This window comes from Vipera ursinii (assembly GCF_947247035.1).
Source record: "Vipera ursinii genome assembly, chromosome: 2".
In the NCBI taxonomy this organism is placed as follows: domain Eukaryota; kingdom Metazoa; phylum Chordata; class Lepidosauria; order Squamata; family Viperidae; genus Vipera; species Vipera ursinii.
In genome coordinates this window covers 286,676,289-286,701,417 of record NC_139513.1, presented here as the reverse complement: position 1 = coordinate 286,701,417, position 25,129 = coordinate 286,676,289, and the positions used below count along the sequence as shown (strand labels likewise).

General features: G+C 44.4%; 1 protein-coding gene across 1 annotated transcript; it reads left to right on the top strand.

Moving 5' to 3' along the window:
* Nucleotides 1-6,287: 6,287 nt before the first annotated feature.
* Nucleotides 6,288-23,631, top strand: SIGLEC15 (sialic acid binding Ig like lectin 15; the record flags this gene model as incomplete). The annotated part of the gene is made up of 4 exons (XM_083351182.1): nt 6,288-6,351; nt 9,729-10,112; nt 15,044-15,407; nt 23,532-23,631. 4 exons carry the CDS (start codon nt 6,288-6,290, stop codon nt 23,629-23,631), a joined length of 912 nt encoding a protein of 303 aa, XP_083207308.1.
* Nucleotides 23,632-25,129: the final 1,498 nt, after the last annotated feature.

Below are 25,129 nucleotides of genomic sequence, written 5' to 3'. Positions count from 1 at the left end.
AGTGCAGAGAAGAGCGAGAGAGATGATTGGGGGACTGGAGGCTAAAACATATCAAGAACGGTTGCTGGAATTGGATATGTGTAGTTTAAGGAAGAGAAGGACGAGGAGGGACATGATAGCAGTGTTCCAGTATCTCAGGGGCTACCACAAAGAAGAGGGAGTCAAGCTGTTCTCCAAAGCCCCTGAAGGCAGGACAAGAAGCAACGGATGGAAACCAATCAAGGAGAGAAGCAACCTAGAAATTCCTAGAGAAATTTCTTGAAAGTGAGAACATTTGCAGCATTTGTCTGAAATAGTATAAGGTTCTCCTGCCTGAGCAGGGGGTTGGACTAGATGACCTCCAAGATCCCTTCCAACATCATAATCATCATCTTCATCATCATCATCATCATCATCATCATCATCATCATCATTATTATTATTATTATTATTATTATTGTTGTTGTTGTTGTTGTTGTTGTTGTTGTTGTTGTTATTATTATTTATAGGGTTTCCTGTCTGAGCAGGGTGTTGGACTAGATGACCTCCAAGGTCCCTTCCAACTTTATTATTATTATTATGAAACTTTTATTCATAAAACATGAACCTCAGTCAACTGAACACTCAAATTGACTGGCACTGATGGTTGACACGGGCTGCTGCCAGCATCCTAGGTATCAGCCAGGTATCTCCTTAAAATGTAAGATGTTCCGAGTAGCGCAGTTTTTTGTAGCTTTGCTGGAGTTCTTGCAGGAAGCTGCAGTTTCTTGATGTGTTTTGCAAAGTTTTTGGACATCGTTCCCAGTGCCCCGATGACAATGGGTATCACTGTTACACGTTTCATCCATAATCGCGCAGTTTTGATGGCCAATTACTATTAAAAAAGATTATTATTATTATTATTATTATTATTATTATTATTATTATTATTATTATTATTATTATTATTATTATTATTATTATTCCAATAAAGAGCTGAACTCACACACCGGCTGGCATCTCTCTTGCGTCGGACCCACTACACAATAGCAAGGATGGTAGGAAAGAGACAAGGAGTGCCAATGTTTGTGCTTTCTCATTAGCCAATCAGAGGGACCGTTGATCAGTTCATAGTGCTCCTCAGTGTCAAATCATTTGGGGGGCAGCCTGAGTGTAATTTTGAGGTTTTGCAGATTGAAAATTATTGTTGTTGTTGTTGTTGTTGTTGTTGTTGTTGTTTCAGTTTTTAGCTTTCCTATTTAATTCCCCTACAAAACCATGGGCAGGAGAGGACTAGGTGCAGCCATGACACCTTTAAAAATGTGTTGTAAGTATATTTTAGGGCTGTTGTAACTCTGAATGGTTTACAGAGTCAGCTTCTTGCCCCCAACAATCTGGGTCCTCATTTTACTGACCTCGGAAGGCTGGAAGGCTGAGTCAACCTTGAGCCCCGTCAGGATTGAACTCCAGACAGTGGGCAGAGTTTGCCTGCAATACTGCATTCAAACAACTGTGCCTTCAGGGAGGGAGGGAGGGAGGGAGGGAGGGAGGGAGGGAGGGAGAAAGGAATAGCAATAGCAATAGCACTCAGACTTACATACCGCTTCGCAGTGCTTTACAGCCCTCTCTCAGCAGTTTACAGAATCAGCATATGGTCCCCAACCATCCAGGTCCTCATTTTACTGACCACGAAAGGGTGGAAGGCGGTCAAGAATACCTGTACAGAAGGCACATCTTGAGGTCCAGCTCTGGGCAATAAAAATGTCGCTTGTCCACACATGTCTTTGTCAAAGACACCTGGCTGGCCATAGGTGACATGAACCCTTGGCCTGGTCCAGCATGAATCAAGGGTCCCTTTAGCTCCAGATGTTCCACAACAAGTAGAAGTCAACAGCTTCTTCTCTAAACAGCAGTGCCCTCTGGTGGCCAGCTGGGGCTTCTCAGCCCCAAGATTGGCCAGGTGCTGAGACAGTGGGAACCTTGGTTGATCAAAGTTCCTGACAGAGTTGACCCTTAGCAAGATGATGATGATGAGGAGGAGGAGGAGGAGGAGGAGGAGGTGGAGCATGTTATCCACTCAGTTGTGTCCGATTCTTGGTGATTCTATAGACTTGGTCTCTCCAGATCTTCTGATCTTGTGCTACTTCTTTGTAGTTGTTCTATGGCAGGGGTCTTCAAACTTGGCCCTTTTATGACTTGTGGACTTCAGGTCATAAAAGGGCCAGGTTTGAAGATCCCTGAGAGTCTGGATCCAAGCCCGCAGTTTCATCAAAATGCCTGACTGAGGAATTCTGGGAGTTGAAGTCCACCAGTCATAAAAGGGCCAAGTCTGAAGACCCCTGGTCTGGATCCAAGCCCGCAGTTTCATCAAAATGGCCGACTGAGGAATTCTGGGAGTTGAAGTCCACCAGTCATAAAAGGGCCAAGTCTGAAGACCCCTGGTCTGGATCCAAGCCCACAGTTTCATCAAAATGGCCGACTGAGGAATTCTGGGAGATGAAGTCCACCAGTCATAAAAGGGCCAAGTTAGAAGACCCCTGGTCTGGATCCAAGCCCGCAGTTTCGTCAAAATGGCCGACTGAGGAATTCTGGGAGTTGAAGTCCACAAGTCATAAAAGGGCCAAGTTTGAAGACCCCTGAGAGTCTGGATCCAAGCCCGTAGTTTCATCAAAATGGCCGACTGAGGAATTCTGGGAGTTGAAGTCCACAAGTCATAAAAGGGCCAAGTTTGAAGACCCCTGAGAGTCTGGATCCAAGCCCGTAGTTTCATCAAAATGGCCGACTGAGGAATTCTGGGAGATGAAGTCCACCAGTCATAAAAGGGCCAAGTCTGAAGACCCCTGGTCTGGATCCAAGCCCACACTTTCATCAAAATGGCCGACTGAGGAATTCTGGGAGTCGAAGTCCACCAGTCATAAAAGGGCCAAGTTTTGAAGACCCCTGAGAGTCTGGATCCAAGCCCGCAGTTTCATCAAAATGGCCTACTGAGGAATTCTGCGAGATGAAGTCCACCAGTCATAAAAGAGCCAAGTTTGAAGACCCCTGGTCTATGCTCTGGCTGGGGTCAGCATGGATGGTGTCCAGACACCCTGTCCTTTGAAGGCCTGGCTTCCTTTTCCTGCTAACTCCCCTGAGCGTAACTGCTTTCTCCAGTGAACTGCACCGAACGACATGGCCAAAACAAGTTGAGACGCAGTTGGATGATTTTGCCTTCCGGTGACATGTCTGCTGTAATACACTCCAGTACTTCTTAGCTGGTCAACTTTGCTGCCCAAGGATAGCAACAACATAGATAGATTTTATCTCCAGGATGACCTGTCCTTCAAAGTTGCCCCCATGACCAGTATAATTGAATCCACCTTGCTATTACCGTGTTTCCCCGAAAATAAAAGCCAAGCACGATTTTTCAGGATGCTCGTAATATAAGCCCCCCCCCCGCCAAAAAAAAATTAAGCCTCAGTTAAGATTGTCGGCCAGGTGGATGCCATTTAATAATGTTATCAGCCAGACAAGTGCATTTAATAATGTATTTCCCTGCAAATAAGACCCAATGCGTCTTTTTGGAGCAAAAATTAATATAAGACGCGGTCTTGTTTTTGCAGTTATACGGTAGCTGTCCTCATCTTCTCTTTCCTTCCACCTTCTCCATCATTAGAGACTTGTCCAGAGAATGTCTTTACATCAGAAGCAACCCCTTGTCTCAGAGGGTATAGGTTCTCATGCTTGAGCAGGGGGCTGGACTAGAAGACCTCCAAGGTCCCTTCAAGCTCTATTCTATTCTATTCTATTCTATTCTATTCTATTCTATTCTATTCTATTCTATTCTATTCTATTCCATATTTTCTATTCTATTCTATTCTATTCCATATTTTCTATTCTATTCTATTCTGTTCTATTCTATTCTATTCAATTCTATTCTATTCTATTCTATTCTATTCTATTCTATTCTATTCTATTCCATATTTTCTATTCTATTCTATTCTATTCTATTTCATTCTATTCTATTCTATTCTATTCTATTCTATTCTATTCTATTCTATTCTATTCTATTCTATTCTATTCTATTCTATTCTATTCTATTCCATATTTTCTATTCTATTCTATTCTATTCTATTCTATTCTATTCTATTCTATTCTATTCTATTCTATTCTATTCTATTCCATATTTTCTCTTCTCTTCTCTTCTCTTCTCTTCTCTTCTCTTCTCTTCTCTTCTCTTCTATTATTCTATTCTATTCCATTCCATTCCATTCCATTCCATTCTATTCCATTCCATTCCATTCCATTCCATTCCATTCTATTCTATTCCATATTTTCTATTCTATTCTATTCTATTCTATTCTATTCTATTCTATTCTATTCTATTCTATTCTATTCTATTCTATTCTATTCCATATTTTCTATTCTATTCTATTCTATTCTATTCTATTCTATTCTATTCTATTCTATTCTATTCTATTCTATTCTATTCTATTCTATTCTATTATCATGTGTCCAAAGTCCTCAGTTTGCACCCACTTGTTTAGTGATCTTTCAAAGTTTCAACACCACTGAGCAAAGTGACTGATGGCTGTTTTCACATTTATGACCATTGCAGCATTTGTCTGAAATGGTATAGGGTTTCCTGTCTGAGCAGGGGGTTGGACTAGAAGACCTCCAAGATCCCTTCCAATTATTATTATTGTTATTATTATTATATCCTGCCCCCCCCCCCCCCGTGGTCACATAGTCAAAATTCAGATACTTGACAACTGACTCACATTTATGACTGTCACAGTGTCCCGGGGATTTTGTGATCCCCTTTTGCAAACTTTTGACAAGCAACGTCAATAGAGGAAGCCAGATTCAGTTAACAGCCCTGTTACTAACTTAACAGCTGCAGGATTTCACTTAACAATTGTGGCAAGGAAGGTCATACAACGGGGCAAAACTCACTTCACAACTGGCTTGCTTAGCACTGGAAATGGTGGGCTGGGTTGCGGCCATAACTCAAGGACTTCTTGTATATTCTTTTCTCAGGGACACACACAACATACAAAAGATGGCTGCGGGACTTGGGGGTGGGTAGGCAACCTCAGCGTGGCTGACTCAGGAATTCTGGGAGTTGAAGTCCACAAGACATAAAGCGGCCTAGGCCAGGGGTAGGCAACCTCAGCTCTTTTATGACTCTGTGGACTTCAACTCCCAGAATTCCTGAGCCAGCCTGGCTCAGCTTGGAAACCTCTCCCTTTCCCCTCAGCATGGCTGGCTCAGGAATTCTGGGAGTTGAAGTCCATGAGTCATAAAAGGGCCAAGGTTGCCTACCCCTGGGCTAGTCTAAAGAAAAGAAGAAATAGGGAAGACATGACAGCAGTGCTCCAGTATCTGAGGGGCTGCCACAAAGAAGAGGAGGGGGTCAAACTATTCTCCAAAAGCACCAGAGGGCAGGATGAGAAACAATGGTTGGAAACTGATCAAGGAGAGAAGCAACCTGGAATTAAGCAGAAAATTCCTAACAGTGAGGGCAATTAACCAGTGGAACAGACGTTGCCTCCAGAAATCGTGGGCGCTCCATCACTGGAGTATTTTAACAAGAGGCTAGACAGTCACTTGTCTCAGATGGTATAGGTTCTCCTGCTTTGAGCAGGGGGCTGGACTAGAAGACCTCCAGGGTCCCTTCCAGCTCTATTCTATTCAGAACAATGGGGCAACAATGCAGAATAGAATAGAATAGAATAGAATAGAATAGAATAGAATAGAATAGAATAGAATAGAATAGAATAGAATAGAATAGAATAGAATAGAATAGAATAGAATAGAATAGAATAGAATAGAATAGAATAACAAATTATGAAATATAGACGAATAGAATAGAACAGAATAACAAATTATGAAATATAGAATAGAATAGAATAGAATAGAATAGAATAGAATAGAATAGAATAGAATAGAATAGAATAGAATAGAATAGAATAGAATAGGAGCTGGAAGGGGCCTTGGAGGTCTTCTAGTCGAGCCCCCCACTCAAGCAGGAGAACCTATACCATTTCTGACAAGCCTCTTCTTAAAAACCTCCAGTGAATCCATGTCACCTCCCTCATTGAGTCTCGGCCTAGCTTTAAAACAAGAAGTGGGTGGCTGATTCATTCTATGGCTTTTCTGCTCAGCCCCACATGATGACTTTTTCCTTTAAACTCACTGGACCAGCCAACCCCTCTCATCTTTTTCCAGAGGAAGAAAAAGTCCCTCTGCCTCTGTTCTGCAGAGAGTGGGGGGAGGGGGGGAGAAAATGCTGATGGAGTCTTGAGTGGATCCAACCGATCCAGTTAGGAAAGAAGATTGCAGGCAGAATGGCTCACAAGATGGAAAGCCACCCGTTTTTTCTCGCGTGCTTGCTTTGCCTCTTTGACAAAGGTAAGTTTGCATGGGCAACATGTCTTGATGTGGGACGTGGCAGGCATGATAGCAACTCTTCCAATATCTCAGGGGCTGCCCCCAAAAAGAGGGAGTCAAGCTATTCTCCAAAGCACCTGAGGCAGAACAAGAAGCAACGGATGGAAACTCATCAAGGAGCGAAGCAACCTGGAACTAAGGAGAAACTTCCTGACAGTTAGAACAATTAACCAGTGGAAGAACCTGCCTGCAGAAGCTGTGAATGCTCCATCACTGGAAGTTTTTAAGAAGAAACTGGACAGCCATTTGTCTGAATTGGTATAGAGTTTCCTGCCTGAGCAGGGGGTTGGACTAGATGACCTCCAAGGTCCCTTTCGACTCAGTTAATCTGTTCTCCTGAGCAGAGACTTTCCAAAGATGCAAAAAAAAAAGAGAAAGAGAAAGAATTGTGTGTCTTAGCTTGAAATGTCCCGAACTGGCTAATCTGCCTGAGACAGATACCAAATGACCTTCAAGGCTGCTGGTTCTTGAGTTTCTCTGGGTTAAGATTTACAAGAGATTCAACAAAGTGTCTTACACTTGACCTTGCCAATAGAGAAGAGCATTTGTAACTCAGGGTTGAACTGTGGGGTCCCAGGTGCTCCCAGCTTGGTGGCTTTCTTGCAGACGTTCCATTATCCAACTAGGAGAATGAAAAGAAGAAATAGGGGAGACACGATAGCAGTGTCCCAGTATCTGAGGGGCAGCCACAAGGAAAAGGGGGTCAAATTATTCTCCAAAGCACCAGAGGGCAGGACGAGAAACAATGGTTGGAAACTGATCAAAGAGAGAAGCAACCTGGAATTAAGGAGAAACTTCCTGACAGTGAGGACAATTAATCAGTGGAACAGCTGGCCTCCACAAATGTGGGTGCTCCATTGCTGGAGGTTTTTAAGAAGAGGCTATACCAGGGGTAGGCAACCTCGGCTCTTTTATGACTCATGGACTTCAACTCCCAGAATTCCTGAGCCAGCTATGCTGACTCAGGAATTCTGGGAATCGAAGTCCATGAGTCATAAAAGAGACGAGGTTGCCTACCCCTGGGCTATACAGTCACTTGTATGAGATGGTATAGGTTCTCCTGCTTGAGCAGGGGGCTGGACTAGAAGACCTCTAAGGTCCCTTCCAGCTCTATTCTATTCTATTCTATTCTGTCCTGTTCTGTTCTGTTCTGTTCCATTCTATTCCATTCTGTTCCGTTCCATTCCATATTTTCTTTTCTTTTCTATTCTGTTCTATTCTGTTCTGTTCTGTTCTAGTTTAATGAAGAGAAGGACTAGGGGGGACATGATAGCAGTCTTCCAGTATCTCAGGGGTTGCCACAAAGAAGAGGCAGTCAAGCTGTTCTCCAAAGCACCTGAAAGGACTCCACAATTTCCCTTTCAACGGCAAACATTTTACTCCAAAGAAGGAGAGGTTTGAACCATTTTCCTGCCAAGTATTTCCATCTCATCCTTTCCCCCCCCACCCCCTCCAGTTAACCTAAATCTTTTCCGTGTTCTGGATTGGAAGATCCAGACCTGCAACTGATTGTGACCCATTCTACTTGCAGAAAGGGAAGCGGCTCCATGTAAGGCACAAGAAAGCATTGGGGTTCATTCCGAACTCAAAGTAACCAAAGCTTTGTAAATGGAACAGGGAAATTCAGCCATTGCAGGGTGCTACACTGATCATTGCTCCAAATGCTGAATTGGAAGCAGGATTCCCTAAATTGGAAAATCTGGAATATTATAGGCAGCAAATATATTTAACAAATAAATAAACAAATGATATTGACACATACATAACATTCACATCCTACCGGCACTAGGATCTGCTGATTCTACCTTCAATACAGAAAGTATACTGCAAATATAATTTTTCTTTGAAGGCAAAAAATTTTTAAAAAATCAAATATAGCAACTTCCTTTTCATTTTAAGAGGGTACAGACAGATGTAAATCCTTATCCGGGTTCTTCGGAGGAAAATCGGGATGAAAATAGGATAGGGTAGGATAGGATAGGATAGGATAGGATAGGATAGGATAGGATAGGATAGGATAGGATAGGATAGGATAGAAAATATGGAATATGGAATATGGAATATAGAATAGAATAGAATAGAATAGAATAGAATAGAATAGAATAGAATAGAATAGAATAGAATAGAATAGAATAGAATAGAATAGAATAGAATAGAATAGAATAGAATCAAAGTTGGAAGGGACCTTGGAGGTCATCTAGTCCAACCCCCTGCTCAGGCAGGAAATCCTGTACCATTTCAGATAAATGCTTGTACAATGTCTTCTTCACAAATTTCCAGTGTTGGAGCATTCACAGCTTCAGGAGGCAAGATGGGGACTCTGAGTTTGATGCCAATTAATTCAAGACAAACTTTAACCGAGGAGGCTGTCATTTAATTCAGGGCAGGCACACACACACACACACACACACACACACAGAGAGAGAGAGAGAGAGAGAGAGAGAGAGAGAGAGAGAGAGAGAGAGAGAGAGAGAGAGAGAGAGAGAGAGAGAGAGAGAGAGAGAGACACTAATAGACAGGCAGACAGAGGAATTCTGAGAGTTGAAGTCCACAAGACCAAAGGTTGCCAAGCTTGTCCACCCTTGCTTTCGTCCATTTATCACAATGTCACAGTAGATCTGATGTTTCTCTCAGCATTGTCTTCTGAACTTCTTCTTAAAAAAAAAAAAGCAAATGACTAGAAATTCCACTGACCTCCTAGACCAGGGGTCTTCAAACTTGGCCCTTTTATGACTGGTGGACTTCAACTCCCAGAATTCCTCAGTTGGCCATTTTGATGAAACTGCAGCTTGGATCCAGACCAGGGGTCTTCAAACCTGGCACTTTCATGACTGGTGGATTTCAACACCCAGAATTCCTCAGTCGGCCATTTTGATGAAACCGCAGGCTTGGATCCAGACCAGGGGTCTTCCAACCTGGCCCTTTCATGTCTGGTGGACTTCCACTCCCAGAATTCTTCAGTCGGCCATTTTAATGAAACCATGATCCAGGCCAGGGGTCTTCAAACTTGGCCCTTTTATGAACGGTGCACCTCAACTCCCAGAATTCCTCAGTCGGCCATTTTAATGAAACCATGATCCAGGCCAGGGGTCTTCAAACTTGGCCCTTTTATGAATGGTGGACCTGAACTCCCAGAATTCCTCAGTCGGCCATTTTGATGAAACCGCGGGCCTGGCTGAGGGATTCTGGGAGTTGAAGTCCACCAGTCATAAAAGGGCCCAGTTTGAAGACTCCTGCCCTGGTCGTTTAAGCAGAGCCACGCATGCATGATGTACCCAATGCACAATGTTCTTTTTGGTGAAGGAAGCCCCCTCACCACCTCTCCTTTTCCCGGGCAGGTCTCTCTTCCAAAGGATGGTCCATGCACGTCCCCTCGGAGGTGGTGGGCGAGGTCGGCAAATCTGTGGCCCTGCCCTGCACGTTCACGCACCCCCACAAGATGTACGACAAGGCCCTGACCGCCATTTGGCGCGTGAGGGAGCCTTTCGACGGCTCGGTGGTCTTCAAGTGTGTCACCCAAAGTTCCAGCGACCTCTGCAGGGTCACCGTGGGCTTGAAGAGCCGGTACAAACTGCTGGGCAACCCCAGACAGAACAATCTCTCGCTCCAAATTGAGAATCTCAACTGGACCGACACCAACCGATACTTCTGCCGGGTTGAATTCTCGGGGGATCTCCATGACAAGTACGAAAGCCGGACGGGGATCCATCTCCGTCTCATAGGTGAAAAGATGGGGAATGCATTGAGGAGGGTCTTTGCCAGGGGAGCTCGGGAGAGGCGACAGGGAAGCCCAGCCCTCAGCGAGGATCCCCAAGACCCCACTGATCCTTCGTGCAATTGCTGCGTATTCCTGTTTGCGGGTTGTGCAGCCCTGGGAAGATGGACGTTGCTGCCCTAAGGCCTCGGGGTTGACGTGTTGCCTTGAACGAGGCTGGATAGTCATGGTGGAGTCCTTGGTGCCCTCAGAGCTGGGTTGTTTTCGTGCAGACGTTTCATTACCCAACTAGGAAACATCCTCAGTGCTGGAAGAGAGAGGTGTTTATGGAGAGGAGGAGGAGGAGGAGGAGGAGGAGGAGGAGGAGGAGGAGGAGGAGGAGGAGGAGGAGGAGAAGGAGGAGGAGGAGGAGGAGGAGGAGGAGGAGGAGGAGGAGGAGGAGGAGGAGGACTGTGGGGTCCTTGGTGCTCTCTGAGCTTGGTAGTTTTCTTGCAGACGTTTCATTACCCAACTAGGAAACATCTTCAGTGCTGGAAGAGAGTGGTGTTTATGGAGAAGAGGAGGAGGAGGAGGAGGAGGAGGAGGAGAATGAATGGCAACTGTGGGGTCCTTGGTACTGTTTTCTTGCAGACTTTTCAGCACTGGTCAACCCTGATGATGTTACCTGCTTGGGCAATGAAACATCTGCAATAAAGCCAGCAAGCTCAAAGAGCACCAAGGACCCCACAGTCATAATAATAATAATAATAATAATAATAATAATAATAATAATAATAATAATAATAATAATAATAATAATAATAATAATAATAATAATAATGTTGGAAGGGACCTTGGAGGTCATCTACTCCAACCCCCTGCTCAGGCAGGAAACCCTATACCATTTCAGGCAAATGGCTGTCCAGTCTCTTCTTAAAAACCTCCAGTGTTGGAGCATTCACCGCTTCTGGAGGCAGGTGGTTCCACTGGTTAATTGTTCTCACTGTCAGGAAGTTTCTCCTCCTCCTCCTCCTCCTCCTCCTCCTCCTCCTCCATCATTCCACAAACCCTACTCCCTTCTAGCACTGATGATACCTAGTTTGGGTCATGAAACGTCTGCAAGAAGACCACCAAGCTCAGAGACCACCAAGCACCCCTCACGTCAACCCTGAGCTACAAATATTCTCTTTAATGGGGTGAATTTCCACCACACACCGCCCCCCGCCCCCGAGCAATGGGGCCAGAGCCCAGTTTGCATATAAGCTCTTGAAGGCATTTTGACCAAGTTCACATCTAGTGCTAAAGTGGCTGCTCTACTTGTGGCATAGCTGGACATACAGTCATGGCCGAAATTGTTGGCACCCCAGAAATTTTTCCAGAAAATCAAGTATTTCTCACGGAAAAGTATTGCAGGAACACATGTTTTGCTATACACAGGTTTATTCCCTTTGTGTGTATTGGAACACAACAAAAAAGGGAGGAAAAAAAGCAAATTGGACATAATGTCAAACAAAACTCCAAAAATGGGCCGGACAAAATTATTGGCACCCTTTCAAAATTGTGAGTAAACAAGATTGTTTCAAGCATGTAATGCTCCTTGAAACTCACCTGGGGCAAGTAACAGGTGTGGGCAATATAAAAATCACACCTGAAAGCAGATAAAAAGGAGAGAAGTTCACTTAGTCTTTGCATTGTGTGTCTGTGTGTGCCACGCTAAGCATGGACAACAGAAAGAGGAGAAGAGAACTGTCTGAGGACTTGAGAACCAAAATTGTGGACAAATATCAACAATCTCAAGGTTACAAGTCCATCTCCAGAGATCTAGATTTGCCTTTGTCCACAGTGTGCAACATTATCAAGAAGTTTGCAACCCATGGCACTGTAGCGAATCTCCCTGGTCGTGGACAGAAGAGAAAAATTGATGAAAGGTTGCAACGCAGGATAGTCCGGATGGTGGATAAGCGGCCCTAAACAAGTTCCAAAGGAATGCAAGCTGTCCTGCAGGCTCAGGGAGCATCAGTGTCAGTGCGAATTATCCGTCGACATTTAAATGAAATGAAACGCTATGGCAGGAGACCCAGGAGGACCCCACTGCTGACACAGAGACATAAAAAAGCAAGATCACAGTTTGCCAAAATGTACTTGAGTAAGCCAAAATCCTTCTGGGAAAACGTCTTGCGGACAGATGAGACCAAGATAGAGCTTTTTGGTAAAGCACATCTTTCTACTGTTTACTGAAAACGAAATGAGGCCTACAAAGAAAAGAACACGGTACCTACAGTGAAATGTGGTGGAGGTTCAATGATGTTTTGGGGTTGTTTTGCTGCCTCTGGCACTGGGTGCCTTGAATGTGTGCAAGGCTTCATGAAATCTGAGGATTACCAAAGGATTTTGGGTCGCACTGTAGAGCCCAGTGTCAGAAAGCTGGGTTTGCGTCCGAGATCTTGGGTCTTCCAGCAGGACAATGACCCCAAACATACGTCAAAAAGCACCCAGAAATGAATGGCAAGAAAGCGCTGGAGAGTTCTGAAGTGGCCAGCAATGAGTCCAGATCTGAATCCCATTGAACACCTGTGGAGAGATCTTAAAATTGCTGTTGGGAAAAGGTGCCCTTCCAATAAGAGAGACCTGGAGCAGTTTGCAAAGGAAGAGTGGTCCAAAATTCTGGGTGAGAGGTGTAAGAAGCTTATTGATGGTTATAGGAAGCGACTGATTTCAGTTATTTTTCCCAAAGGGTGTGCAACCAAATATTAAGTTAAGGGTGCCAATAATTTGGTCCGGCCCATTTTTGGAGTTTTGTTTGACATTATGTCCAATTTGCTTTTTTTCCTCCCTTTTTTTGTTGTGTTCCAATACACACAAAGGGAATAAACCTGTGTATAGCAAAACATGTGTTCCTGCAATACTTTTCTGTGAGAAATACTTGATTTTCTGGAAAAATTTCTGGGGTGCCAACAATTTCGGCCACGACTGTATATGCTTATAATATTTTAGACTCCATATTTCATGTTTTGCATTTTTATGTCTTGTCTTTTTTATTGAAATGTGATGTGGAGGTGCCTGACGATAAATAATAATAATGTAGCATGGTGTATTGTATGAATCCAGCTCTTTATAACATATCCAACAAAGTAAAGCAAAGCAAGCCATGATTTACAGCATTCCATTTTGCTTTAATCAATCAATCAATCAATCATTTAAAACAAGCTGCAGCTTGGTACAACGCCTGAACTTCAAAAATAGGACCAAGAATGTCCAGAAGCCACAAATTTAGCCTATATTCAAACTAATTTTAAAAGCTATAAAGTCAGTGGTGGGATTCAGCCAAGTTCGCCCCACTTCGGCAGAACCAGTAGCTAATTTTTTTGTTGCCCAGGCCCAGAATAGACTTCCGGAAGCGGCATCCACACAGAGAACCGGTTGTTCACCTATTGGAATCCCACCACTGTATAAAGTAGTTTGTAGTAGGTTCCCCCAGGCTGGCTGGGGAATTCTGGGAGTTGAAGTCCACATTAACCAGTGGAACTACCTGCCTCCAGAAGCGGTGAATGCTCCAATGCTGGAAGTTTTTAAGAAGAGCCTGGACAGCCATTGGTCTGAAATGGTCTAGGGTTTCCTGCCTCAGCAGGGGGTTGGACTACATGACCTTAACATTTTCAAAGGATCTTTGTACAGATCTCACAAGCGTGAATGGAAATTGCTGGTTTTCTTTTTTGAGAGGCACAAAACACAACACCCACACTCCTAACTTCTCTATAGAATTCTCTAAATTCTATTTCTCTATTCTATTTCCTTTCTTTTGGCAAGGTGCAAATGATTTAAAGTTCTATTCTATTCTATTCTATTCTATTCTTCAATATTTATTCTATTCCATATTCCAAAATCTATTCTATTCTATTCTATTCTATTCTATTCTATTCTATTCTATTCTATTCTATTCTATTCTATTCTATTCTATTCCATATTTTCTATTCTATTCTATTCCATTCCATTCCATCATATATATTCTATTCTATTCTATTCTATTCTATTCTATTCTATTCTATTCTATTCTATTCTATTCTATTCTATTCTATTCTATTCTATTCTACTCCACTCCATATTTTCTATTCTATTCTATTCTATTCTATTCTATTCTATTCTATTCTATTCTATTCTATTCTATTCTATTCTACTCCACTCCATATTTTCTATTCTATTCTATTCTATTCTATTCTATTCTATTCTATTCTATTCTATTCTATTCTATTCTATTCTATTCTATTATTACATATTTTCTATTCTATTCTATTTTATCCCTGTTCTATTCTATTCTATTCTATTCTATTCTATTCTATTCTATTCTATTCTATTCTATTCTATTCTATTCTATTCTATTCTATTCTATTCTATTCTACTCCACTCCATATTTTCTATTCTTTTCTATTCTATTCTATTCCATTCCATTCCATATTTTCTATCCTATTCTATTTTATCCCTGTTCTATTCTATTCTATTCTATTCTATTCTATTCTATTCTATTCTATTCTATTCTATTCTATTCTATTCTATTCTATTCTATTCTATTCTAATTAACCAGTGGAACAACCTGCCTCCAGAAGTTGTGAATGCTCCAAGACTGGAAGTTTTTAAGAAGAGACTGGACAGCCATTTGTCTGAAATGGTATAGGGTTTCCTGCCTGAGCAGGGGGTTGGACTAGATGACCTCCAAGCTCCCTTCCAACATTACTACTACTACTACTACTACTACTATTAAAATTATTATTATTATTATTATTATTATTATTATTTATTATTATTATTATTATTATTATTATTATTATTATTATTATTATTATTATTATTATTATTATTATTATTATTATCATCTTAAAGTTGCCAAGGGAAGGACTATGTTACAAATGATAACATCCTGAGTAATAAGTTATGGTTCCTATTTTTTTTTTGTATGTTCTGCAGCTGCCCCCAGGATTACAAATATCTCTGTCCAGGCTGGGCAGGATCGTGACTTCCATGCCCTGTGCACGGCTGAAGGTGAACCAGTGCCCACCCTAATGTGGGCTGGTCCTTTGTCTGGAAATGCCACCTCCGTGTCCCACACAGGTCACCAGATCACCAAGGAGCTTCAGCACCTCTCTAACGACGGGAAGTACACCTGCGTGGCCACCAACAGCCACGGCCGAGCAGAAGCAAGCGTCTACTTCTACAGGTTCAAACCCGGAAATGCTTCCTGGATCATGATTCTCTTGTTCACAGCTTTGGGGATCAAGCTGGTGGCCCTGCTGGTGATCTTAGGGATCGGGGCCTTTTGCAAGGGAGGTAGGTACCCCTCTTTTAAATTCCAGTGACATTCGTGTGGGTCAAGGGAGGACAGGCTTGGCTTGAAGTTCAAGCCACCAGTTCCTGACTTAGTTGGGATTAATGCAATAAACTGTGGCACAGTGGCTCCTTGTTTAGCAAACACATCATTTTGCAAACATTCACAAAGACAATGGCAATTTTTTTAAAAAAAATATTTTCCAACCAATGCACCGAATTCAGTGGTGGGATTCAGCCGGTTCACACCACTTCGGCAGAACCGGTAGCTAATTTTTTGTTGGTCAGGCCCAGAATGGATTTCTGGAAGCGGCATCAAACACAGAGAACCGGTGGTTCACCTATTTGAATCCCACCACTGACCAAATTCCACGTGGCTGGTAACTAACGCCACCAGAGCGAAAGGATTAAAGTCTTGTTAGCTTTAGGCAGCAGCCAGGTTGGAGCTGAGCTTGTTAATTTGCTATGAGAAGCCCTGTGCTGTGAAGAATAGATCAGGAAGAGATTGCTAGTTTAAGCAACCTCTCCAGCTTGCGAGGGGGGAAGAGGGAGAAAAAAAACAGGTCAGGCACGGGATGCTGTAAGGGAGAATTTTATCCGAATCCAAAGGCAACAGTGATCTTTGCAGCATCTCTCTCTCTCTCCCTCTCCCTCTCCTCTCTCATCTATCTATACATCTATCTATACATATCTATCATATCTATCTATCTATACGCCTGTATCTCTCTATCACCTCTCTCTATCTATTCTCTCTCATCTCTCATCTCTCTATCATCCCTATCCGTCCTTCCACCCACCCATCCATTTATCTATTTATTATCTATGTCATGTTTATCTATTAGTCTCTCTCTCTGCATTATCCATCCATCCATCCATCCATCCATCCATCCATCTATCTATCTATCTATCTATCTATCTATCTATCTATCTATCTATCTATCTATCTATCTATCCTATCTCTCCTCTCTCCTCTCCTCTCTTATCTATATATCTATCTCTATCTATCTATCTATCTATCTATCTATCTATCTATCTATCTATCTATCTATTTATTTTTATTTATTTATTAATTTAATTTATATACCGCCCTTCTCCCTAGGGACTCAGGGCGGTGAACAGGGCAATACATAAAAAACTAGATACAAAAATTAAGATTATTAAAACATAATTAAACAATGCCCATAAAATTAATACAAATTTAAGATTAAAATTCATTAATTAAAAATCCCACCCCGTCCCATCAGGCCAGGCCAGCATGTTTAAAGAGATGGGTTTTAAGATCGCGCCGGAAGGAGCGGAGATCGGGTGCCATCCGGAGCTCAACCGGAAGATGGTTCCATAAATCCGGTGCACCCACAGAGAACGCCCTCCCCCTGGGGGCCACCAGTCGGCATTCTTTGACCGGTGGCACCCTGAGGAGGCCCTCTCTGTGGGAGCGTACTGGGCGGAGGGAAGTTGATGCTGGCTGCAGGTGCTCCCCAAGGTATTCCGGACCCATGCCATGAAGGGCTTTGTAGGTCATTACCAACACCTTGAACCTCACCCGGAAGACAACTGGCAACCAATGCAGCTCGCGGAGCAAAGGTGTGACATGGGAGTATCGGGAAACTCCCAGTACAACTCTCGCGGCTGCATTCTGTACCAGTTGGAGCCTCCGAGTGGTCTTCAAGGGTAGCCCCATGTAGAGAGCGTTGCAGTAATCAAGACGAGAGGTCACGAGCGCATGAGTGACCGTACGTAAGGCATCCCGGTCTAGATAGGGCCGCAACTGGCGCACCAGGCGAACCTGGGCGAAGGCCCCCCTAGTCACAGCTACAATATGGTCTTCTAAGGAGAGTTGTGAATCTAGGAGGACTCCCAAGTTGCGAGCCCTATCTACAGGAGGTAATGACTCACCCCCCATAGTGAGGGGTGGGATATCCTGAATATCCCGAGATGCCGGTACGCACAGCCACTCAGTCTTGTCAGGGTTGAGTCGAAGCCTGTTCCTCCCCATCCAGACCCGGACCGCCTCCAGGCACCGGGACATCACCTCGAGGGCATCACTGGGGTGGTTTGGGGTCGAAATGAAAAGTTGGGTGTCATCGGCATACTGATGATACCCGACTCCAAAACCACGAATGATCTCACCCAGCGGTTTCATGTAGATGTTGAACAGGAGAGGCGAGAGGACCGACCCCTGAGGGACTCCACAAACGAGAGGCCTCGCGGTCGACCTCTGCCCCCCTGCCAACACCGACTGCGAGCGTCCCAGGAGATAGGAGGAGAACCACTGAAGAACCGTGCGTCCCACTCCCAATCCCCTGAGACGCCGCAGCAGGATACCATGGTCGATGGTATCGAAAGCCGCTGAGAGGTCTAATAGGACTAGGACAGAGGAATATCCCTTGTCCCGAGCCCTCCAGAGATCATTCACCAGCGCGACCAATGCCGTCTCCGTGCTGTACCCGGGCCTGAAGCCAGATTGGTACGGGTCTAGATAATCCGCTTCATCCAGGACCAGAGGGAGCTGATGCGCCACCACACTCTCAACAACCTTCGCAAGAAAGCGAAGGTTGGAGACCGGACGAAAGTTATTCAAAACAGCTGGGTCTATCTATCTATCTATCTATCTATCTATCTATCTATACGCCTATATCTATCTCTATCATCTATCTATCTATTCTCTCTCATCTATCATCTCGGACCCAGATTGTTGGGGGCAATTAAGCTGACTTTGTAATAATGCCGCTTGGGGTGTGTGTGAAAGCCCTACTAAGCAGGCATATACATAGAATGAAGGCTACTGCTAAGCTTGTAAGCCGCCCTGAGTCTTCGGAGAAGGGCGGGATACAAATGGAATTAAAATAAATAAAATAAATAAAATCTATCTATCATCTCTCTATCATCCCTATCCATCCTTCCACCCACCCATCCATCATCTATTTATTATCTATCTATGTCATATGTCACGTGTGCCTGGCTGAGGAATTCTGGGACTTGAAGTCCACAAGTCATAAAAGGGCCAAGTTGGAAGACCTCTGATCTAACCAATAATGTCCTCCCACCTGGATTGAAGGAGGATTGTCTTCTATGCTCAAGTAGAGGCGTCCCGTTTTGAGCTTCAAAAGGTCTCAGCCAAGCCCAGATGTTTCAACCTTACTTCAGAACTTAAATCATCAAGATCTTTCAAGGAAGAGAACCAGCCTATCGGAGAAGAGGCCCAACTAGAGCCCTTGTGCAAATTCCTAATTTTTTTTAAGTGAGAAGAACTTTTAAATGATGTTGTCCTGAAGCCTATGAACTTCCGTTGGCAACTTGACGTAGATGCAATAAGTCAAAGGTTTTCTATCTAACTCAAGAGCGTCCAACGTTGGCAACTTTTAAGTCTGCTGAACTTCAACTCCCAGAATTCTCCAGCCGACCATAATGGCTGAGGAATTCTGGGAGTTGAAGTCCACATGTCTTAAAGTTGCCAAGGTTACACTCCTGATCTCATTTATCAAGATCCTGGACCATTTCAACCTTTTGCTCTTGAGCACCTAAGGGATAATCTAGCAAGAAATACATGAATATTTTCCATTAGTTTTCTTACCTTTTGCATTACAGATAACTTTATGGTTCCAACCAGCTTTTCATGGTAAGAGTCTCTTGAGTCTCGTTGGATATAAGTAGATTTCTAGAAATTATGTATCTCGTGGTAAGATTCCCAAAACTAGAAGGAAAAAGGGTTAGGGTTTGCTTTGTAGAGTTTCCAATTGGAGAGAGCTGATATTTCAACTACAGCCCACAGCTAGACCTTGAAAAATGGTTAGTCAGCTGCTTTGGTCTCCTATCGTATGATCATATGAAATTGGTCCATCTGATTCTTCAAATTTATTTATTTATTTATTTATTTGATTTGTATACCGCCCTTCTCCCTAAGGACTCAGGGCGGTGAACAGTGACATAAATAACAGAATGCACAAATACAGATATTGAAAACAAATTAAACCCTAATTTTGCCCAAATGCAGAAGATAGTTATCTTAAAACAATAATTAAAACAGAACCCGTCAGACCAGACCGGATTGCTCAAACAGATATGTTTTTAGGTCGCGTCGGAAGGAGCGAAGGTCGGGAGCCATCCGGAGCTCAACCGGTAAACGGTTCCATAGGTCAGGCGCGCCCACACAGAACACCCTCCCTCTGGGAGCCACCAGAAGGCATTCTCCGAACGGCGGCACCCTTAGGAGGCCCTCTCTGTGGGAGCGTACTGGACAGAGGGACGTTGACGCTGGCAGCAGGTGATTCCTAAGGTACTCCGGACCCATGCCATGTAGGGTTTTGAAAACCATTACCAGCACCTTGAATCTCACCCGGAGGACAACTGGGAGCCAATGCAGCTCACGGAGTAGAGGTGTAACATGGGAGTATCGGGAGACTCCCAACACGACTCTCGCGGCTGCATTCTGTACCAGTTGGAGCCTCCGAGTGGTCCTCAAGGGCAGCCCCATGTAAAGAGTATTGCAGTAGTCTAAACGAGAGGTCACGAGTGCATGAGTGACCGTACGTAGGGCATCTCGGTCTAGATAGGGCCGTAATTGGCGAACCAGGCGGACCTGGGCAAAGGCTCCCCTAGTCACAGCTGTTATGTGGTCTTCCAAGGAAAGCTGTGAATCTAAGAGGACTCCCAAGTTGCGAGCCCTATCTGTGGGGGGTAATAACTTACCCCCTATAGAAAGAGATGGAATGTTCTGAATATCCCGAGATGCCGGTACGTACAGCCACTCAGTCTTGTCAGGGTTGAGTTGAAGCCTGTTCTTCCCCATCCAGACCCGAACTGCTTCTAGGCAACGGGACATCACATCAAGGGCATCACTGAGGTGGTTTGGGGTCGAAATAAAAATCTGGGTATCATCAGCGTACTGGTGATACCCGACTCCAAAACCACGAATGATCTCACCTAGCGGTTTCATGTAGATGTTGAATAGGAGAGGCAAGAGGACCGATCCTTGAGGGACTCCACAAGTGAGAGGCCTCGAGCTCGATCTCTGCCCTCCTGTTAATACCGACTGCGAACGTCCCATGAGATAGGAGGAGAACCACTGAAGAACCGTGCCTCCCACTCCCAATCCCCTGAGACGCTGCAGCAAGATACCATGGTCGATGGTATCAAAAGCCGCTGAGAGGTCTAGAACTAGGACAGAGGAACAGCCTCTGTCCCGAGCTCTCCAGAGATCATTTATTAGTGCGACCAATGCCGTCTCTGTGCTGTGTCCGGGCCTGAAACCCGATTGGTACGGGTCCAGATAGTCAAATGAGGCCAAAGTCTACAGTATTTAAAAAGTGCAAACCGAACCTCCTAATTCATGCTTAGCTCAAAACTAACCAATGAACTATGTAGGTTTAATAAAGTAAAACGATTTATCAGAAGCTGGTAGAACAGCCAATTCAAAATTAGGCTCCAGCAGAACATCTCCACCCGTTCAGGAAAAAGAAGGGATTCTCTTCTAGAAGAGGGGTGTCCAAGCTTGACAACTTTAAAAGCTGTGGACCTCAACTCCCAGAATTCCCCATCCAGTATGAATTCCGGGGAGGTGAAGTTCACAGGCCAAAGTTCGGCACCAGGGTCGAACATCCCTGTTCCAGAAGAACAGATCATGGCTGTTCTTGAAAGACATTCTTCACTGCAAATCTACTACTGCCTGTGAGCATCCATGTAGTATCCTGTTAGCACCGTCCTACCATTGTGAGTTGTATTATTTATGGCTTAGGGTTGACGTGTCCTTGATGGATCTCGACAGACCCAAAAAAAACCCCAACAATGGAAAATCAGTTCTGGAGTTGTCCGAGGAGACAGGAGCAAAATATCCCAAAGAGGAGACTAATTTCTATTTTCTTCTCCAAAAAAAAAAGCAACTCGTGGCTTTCTGCAGGGTTACTAATGAAATCCATTCCTTCAGGAAGTAGAAAGGTCAGCGTAACTGAGGCAGCTCACTTGGGAAACAGTGAATCACGGTTCCTTCTTAGAAGAGCACAAGAACGGAGAGCAGAAATTTTGAGGCGTCTCAGATATTCATCTTCGGCTTGGTCCCAGCCCTCCAGAGAGAGCGGCAGCTGTGATTTTGTGTTCATAATTGTCTGTGTTAATTTTACAATTTAATAGTATCACGTGGTCTCCCCTAGCGAGGAGCTGGAAGCTTACGTACCAGAGGAGGAATTTTACCCGCACTAGATAATGGGTGAAGGGTTTATAGCAGGGGTCTTCAAACTTGGCCCTTTTCTGACTTGCGGACTTCAACTCCCAGAATTCCTCAGCCAGTATGCCTGGCTGAGGAATTCTGGGACTTGAAGTCAGCAAGTCAGAAAAGGGCCACGTTTGAAGACCCCTGACATAATGTGAGGGGGAAACAATGCTAACTCAGAAAGAGCTAAACCGATGTTTCTCAACCTCGGCCATTTTAAGAGGTGTGGACTTCAACTCCCAGAATTCCCCAGCCAGCTATGCTTTGTCCCCAACCTGCTCTTCTACCTTGTGGCATCAAATAATGTAGGGGTCCTCAAACTTGGCCCTTTTATGACTGGTGGACTTCAACTCCCAGCATTCCTCAGCCGGCGGGCCTGGCTGAGGAATTCTGGGCGTTGAAGTCCACCAGTCATAAAAGGGCCAAGTTTGAAGACTCCTGATTTATAATCTCTCTAGATCAGGGCTGAGGAACCATGGACCTTTTACGACTGCTGGACTTCAACTCCCAGAATTCCCAGCATCGTTGGCTCAGGAATTCTGGGAGTTGAAGTCCACAAGTCATAAAGGGGCCACGGTTCCCCATCCCTGCTCTAGATGTTGGCTAACGACGGTTGCTATGATCCACGGACATGTTGTGAGGGATTCACAATTTAGAGAGCTTCGTGCCGGAGGTATTTATAAACTCTGCCTAAAGGTGTTTGCTGTATCTAGCGAGCATCCCAGAGGGTGAGCAGCAGCTGCTGTTACACACAAGCGATGCACCATGTCTGGGAACAAATCAGATCAAGGGATCTGAAAGGATGAGAGAACAGAATATTTAGGCTAGCGTGAGAATAATGCCTTCCGTTGTGAAAGAGAATATTTGTAGCTCAGGGTTGAAATGAAAGGTCCCTGGCGCCCTACGAGCTTGGCTTGGCTGTTTCTGAACCCAACTGAGTAACATCATCAGTGCTAGGAGGGACTGGTGCCTGCTCTCTCTTTACATACAAATGACTTTCCCTGTCAGAGCCAGGAACCACCAAGACCATCTTCCACCATCTTCCACTGACAGGGCAAGTCACCAAAATATAAATCAAGAGCTAACTCCATTCCCTACCAGCCCAGCTGATGTTATCTAGTTGGGTCATGAAACGTCTGCAAGAAGACAACCAAATTCAGAGAGCACCAAGGACCCCACGGTGGTCGTCCTCCTCTTCCTCCTCTCCTCCCGCTCCTCTTTCCCCTTCTTCCTCCTTCCTCCTCCTCCTCCACACAATCCCCACTCCCTTCTACCACTGATGATGCTACCAAGTTAGGTCATGAAACGTCTGCAAGAAGACAACCAAATTCAGAGAGCACCAAGGACCCCACGGTGGTCCTCCACCACCTCCTCCTCCTCCTCCTCCTCCTCCTCCTCCTCCTCTCCACAAATCCCACTCTCTTCTAGCACTGATGATGTCACCTACTTGGGTCATGAAATGTCTGCAAGAAAACAACCAAGCTCAGAGAGCACCAAGGACCCAAAGAATATTTCATACACTCCTCCTCCTCCTCCTCCTCCACATAACCCCCACTTCCTTCTAGCAGTGATGATGTTCCCTAGTTGGGTCATGAAATGTCTGCAAGAAAACTACCAAGCTCAAGAGAGCACCAAGGACCCCACAATCCTCCTCCTCCTCCTCCTCCTCCTCCTCCTCCTCCTCCTCCTCCTCCTCCTCCTCCTCCTCCTCCTCCTCCTCCTCCTCCTCCTCCACATAACCCCCACTCTCTTCCAGCACTGATGATGTCACCTACTTGGGTCATGAAATGTCTGCAAGAAAACAACCCAGCTCAGAGAGCACCCAGGACCCCACAATCCAATCTTGAGCTAGATATTCTATTACCCTGGAAATATATTAAGCTTATCTTACACATATGCTGCTAACATGGATGCTTTCCTTCACAGACCAGCGAGGCAAGAATCTCCATATGAAAACTTCAATCGGAGAATCAACTCCATAAGTCAAAGTCTGTCTCCAGAATCTAGAGTCACACACACTTATTAAAGATCCAGTCTTTGGCTCAATCTTTGACAAGACCTCTGTGGTTTTAAAACCCGCAATTGCTTGAACGTGAATGGCAATAATAGAATTACTGGTAATTTCTTTGGCAGAGAACTTACAGTAGATATAATAATATAACATAATATGTAATATCGAATATGTAAAATTAATAATAATAATAATAATAATAATAATAATAATAATAATAATAATAATAATAATAATAATATACTACAAGGAGGAGAAATTGAAAAGTGGCTAACAACAGGGAAAACCTACCTAATAATGAAAAATCCAGCAAAGGGGGCAACTACAGGCCAATTACCTGCTTACCAACAACTGGAAGGGACCTTGGAGGTCATCTAGTCCAACCCCCTGCTATGGCAGGAAACCCTATACCAGGGGTGTCAAACTCAATTTCATTGAGGGCCGCATCAGCATTGCAGTTGCCCTCAAGGGGCCGGGCGGGTATGACCAGGGTGGGCGTGGCCTACTGGGTGGGCGTGGCTAGAGTGCATATGGCCTACTGGGTGGGCGTGGCCAGCTCTACATCGTTCGCATCAAGGGTGCCTATGGGGGCCTGGGCAGGAGTGGGACAGATCTGGGGGGTCTCTGGCAAAAGGAGGGTCTCTGGGCCAGGGCCAAGGCAGTGGGGGCCGTTTCCTCACTGTTTCCAGGATGGCTTCGCGGGCCGGATGAAACCACTTCGCGGGCCGAATCCGGCCCCCGGGCCTTGTGTTTGACATGTCTGCTCTATACCATTTCAGACAAATGGCTGTCCAGTTTCTTCTTAAAAACCTCCAGTGTTGGAGCATTCACCGCTTCTGGAGGCAGGTGGTTCCACTGGTTAATTAGAATAGAATAGAATAGAATAGACTAGACTAGACTAGACTAGACTGGGATGGGATGGGATGGGATGGGATGGGATGGGATGGGATGGGATGGGATAGAATAGAATAGAATAGAATAGAATAGAATAGAATAGAATAGAATAGAATAGAATAGAATAGAATAGAATAGAATAGAAGCTGGAAGGGACCTTGGAGGTCATCTAGTCCAACCCCCTGCTCAGGCAGGAAACCCTATACCCTTTCAGACAAATGGCTGTCCAGTCTCTTCTTGAGAACTTCCAGTCTTGGAGCATTCACAACTCCTGGATGTGCAGTATCTGGAGATACTGTATATCCAATTTTGGATTTGACATCACTTCTGAATGCGTTCTGGATGGGGATGATGAAACACGCAAGTCAGCACCACCGTAACTCACCAGCTTCACTTTTCCTGGGTTTCTATTCAAGGTATTGTAAAGTTCCGAGTTACAGGCAGTCCTCAGCTTATAACAGTTCATTTAGTGACGATTCCAAGTTGCCACCACACTGGAAAAAAATGACTTAGGACCGTTTTTCACACTTATGGCGAGTCGGCTGCGACAAGCTGGCCGTCAGTAAGTTGTGCTATTCCAACACCCAACACGTTATCTGCATTTCCTCCGCTCGCTCTT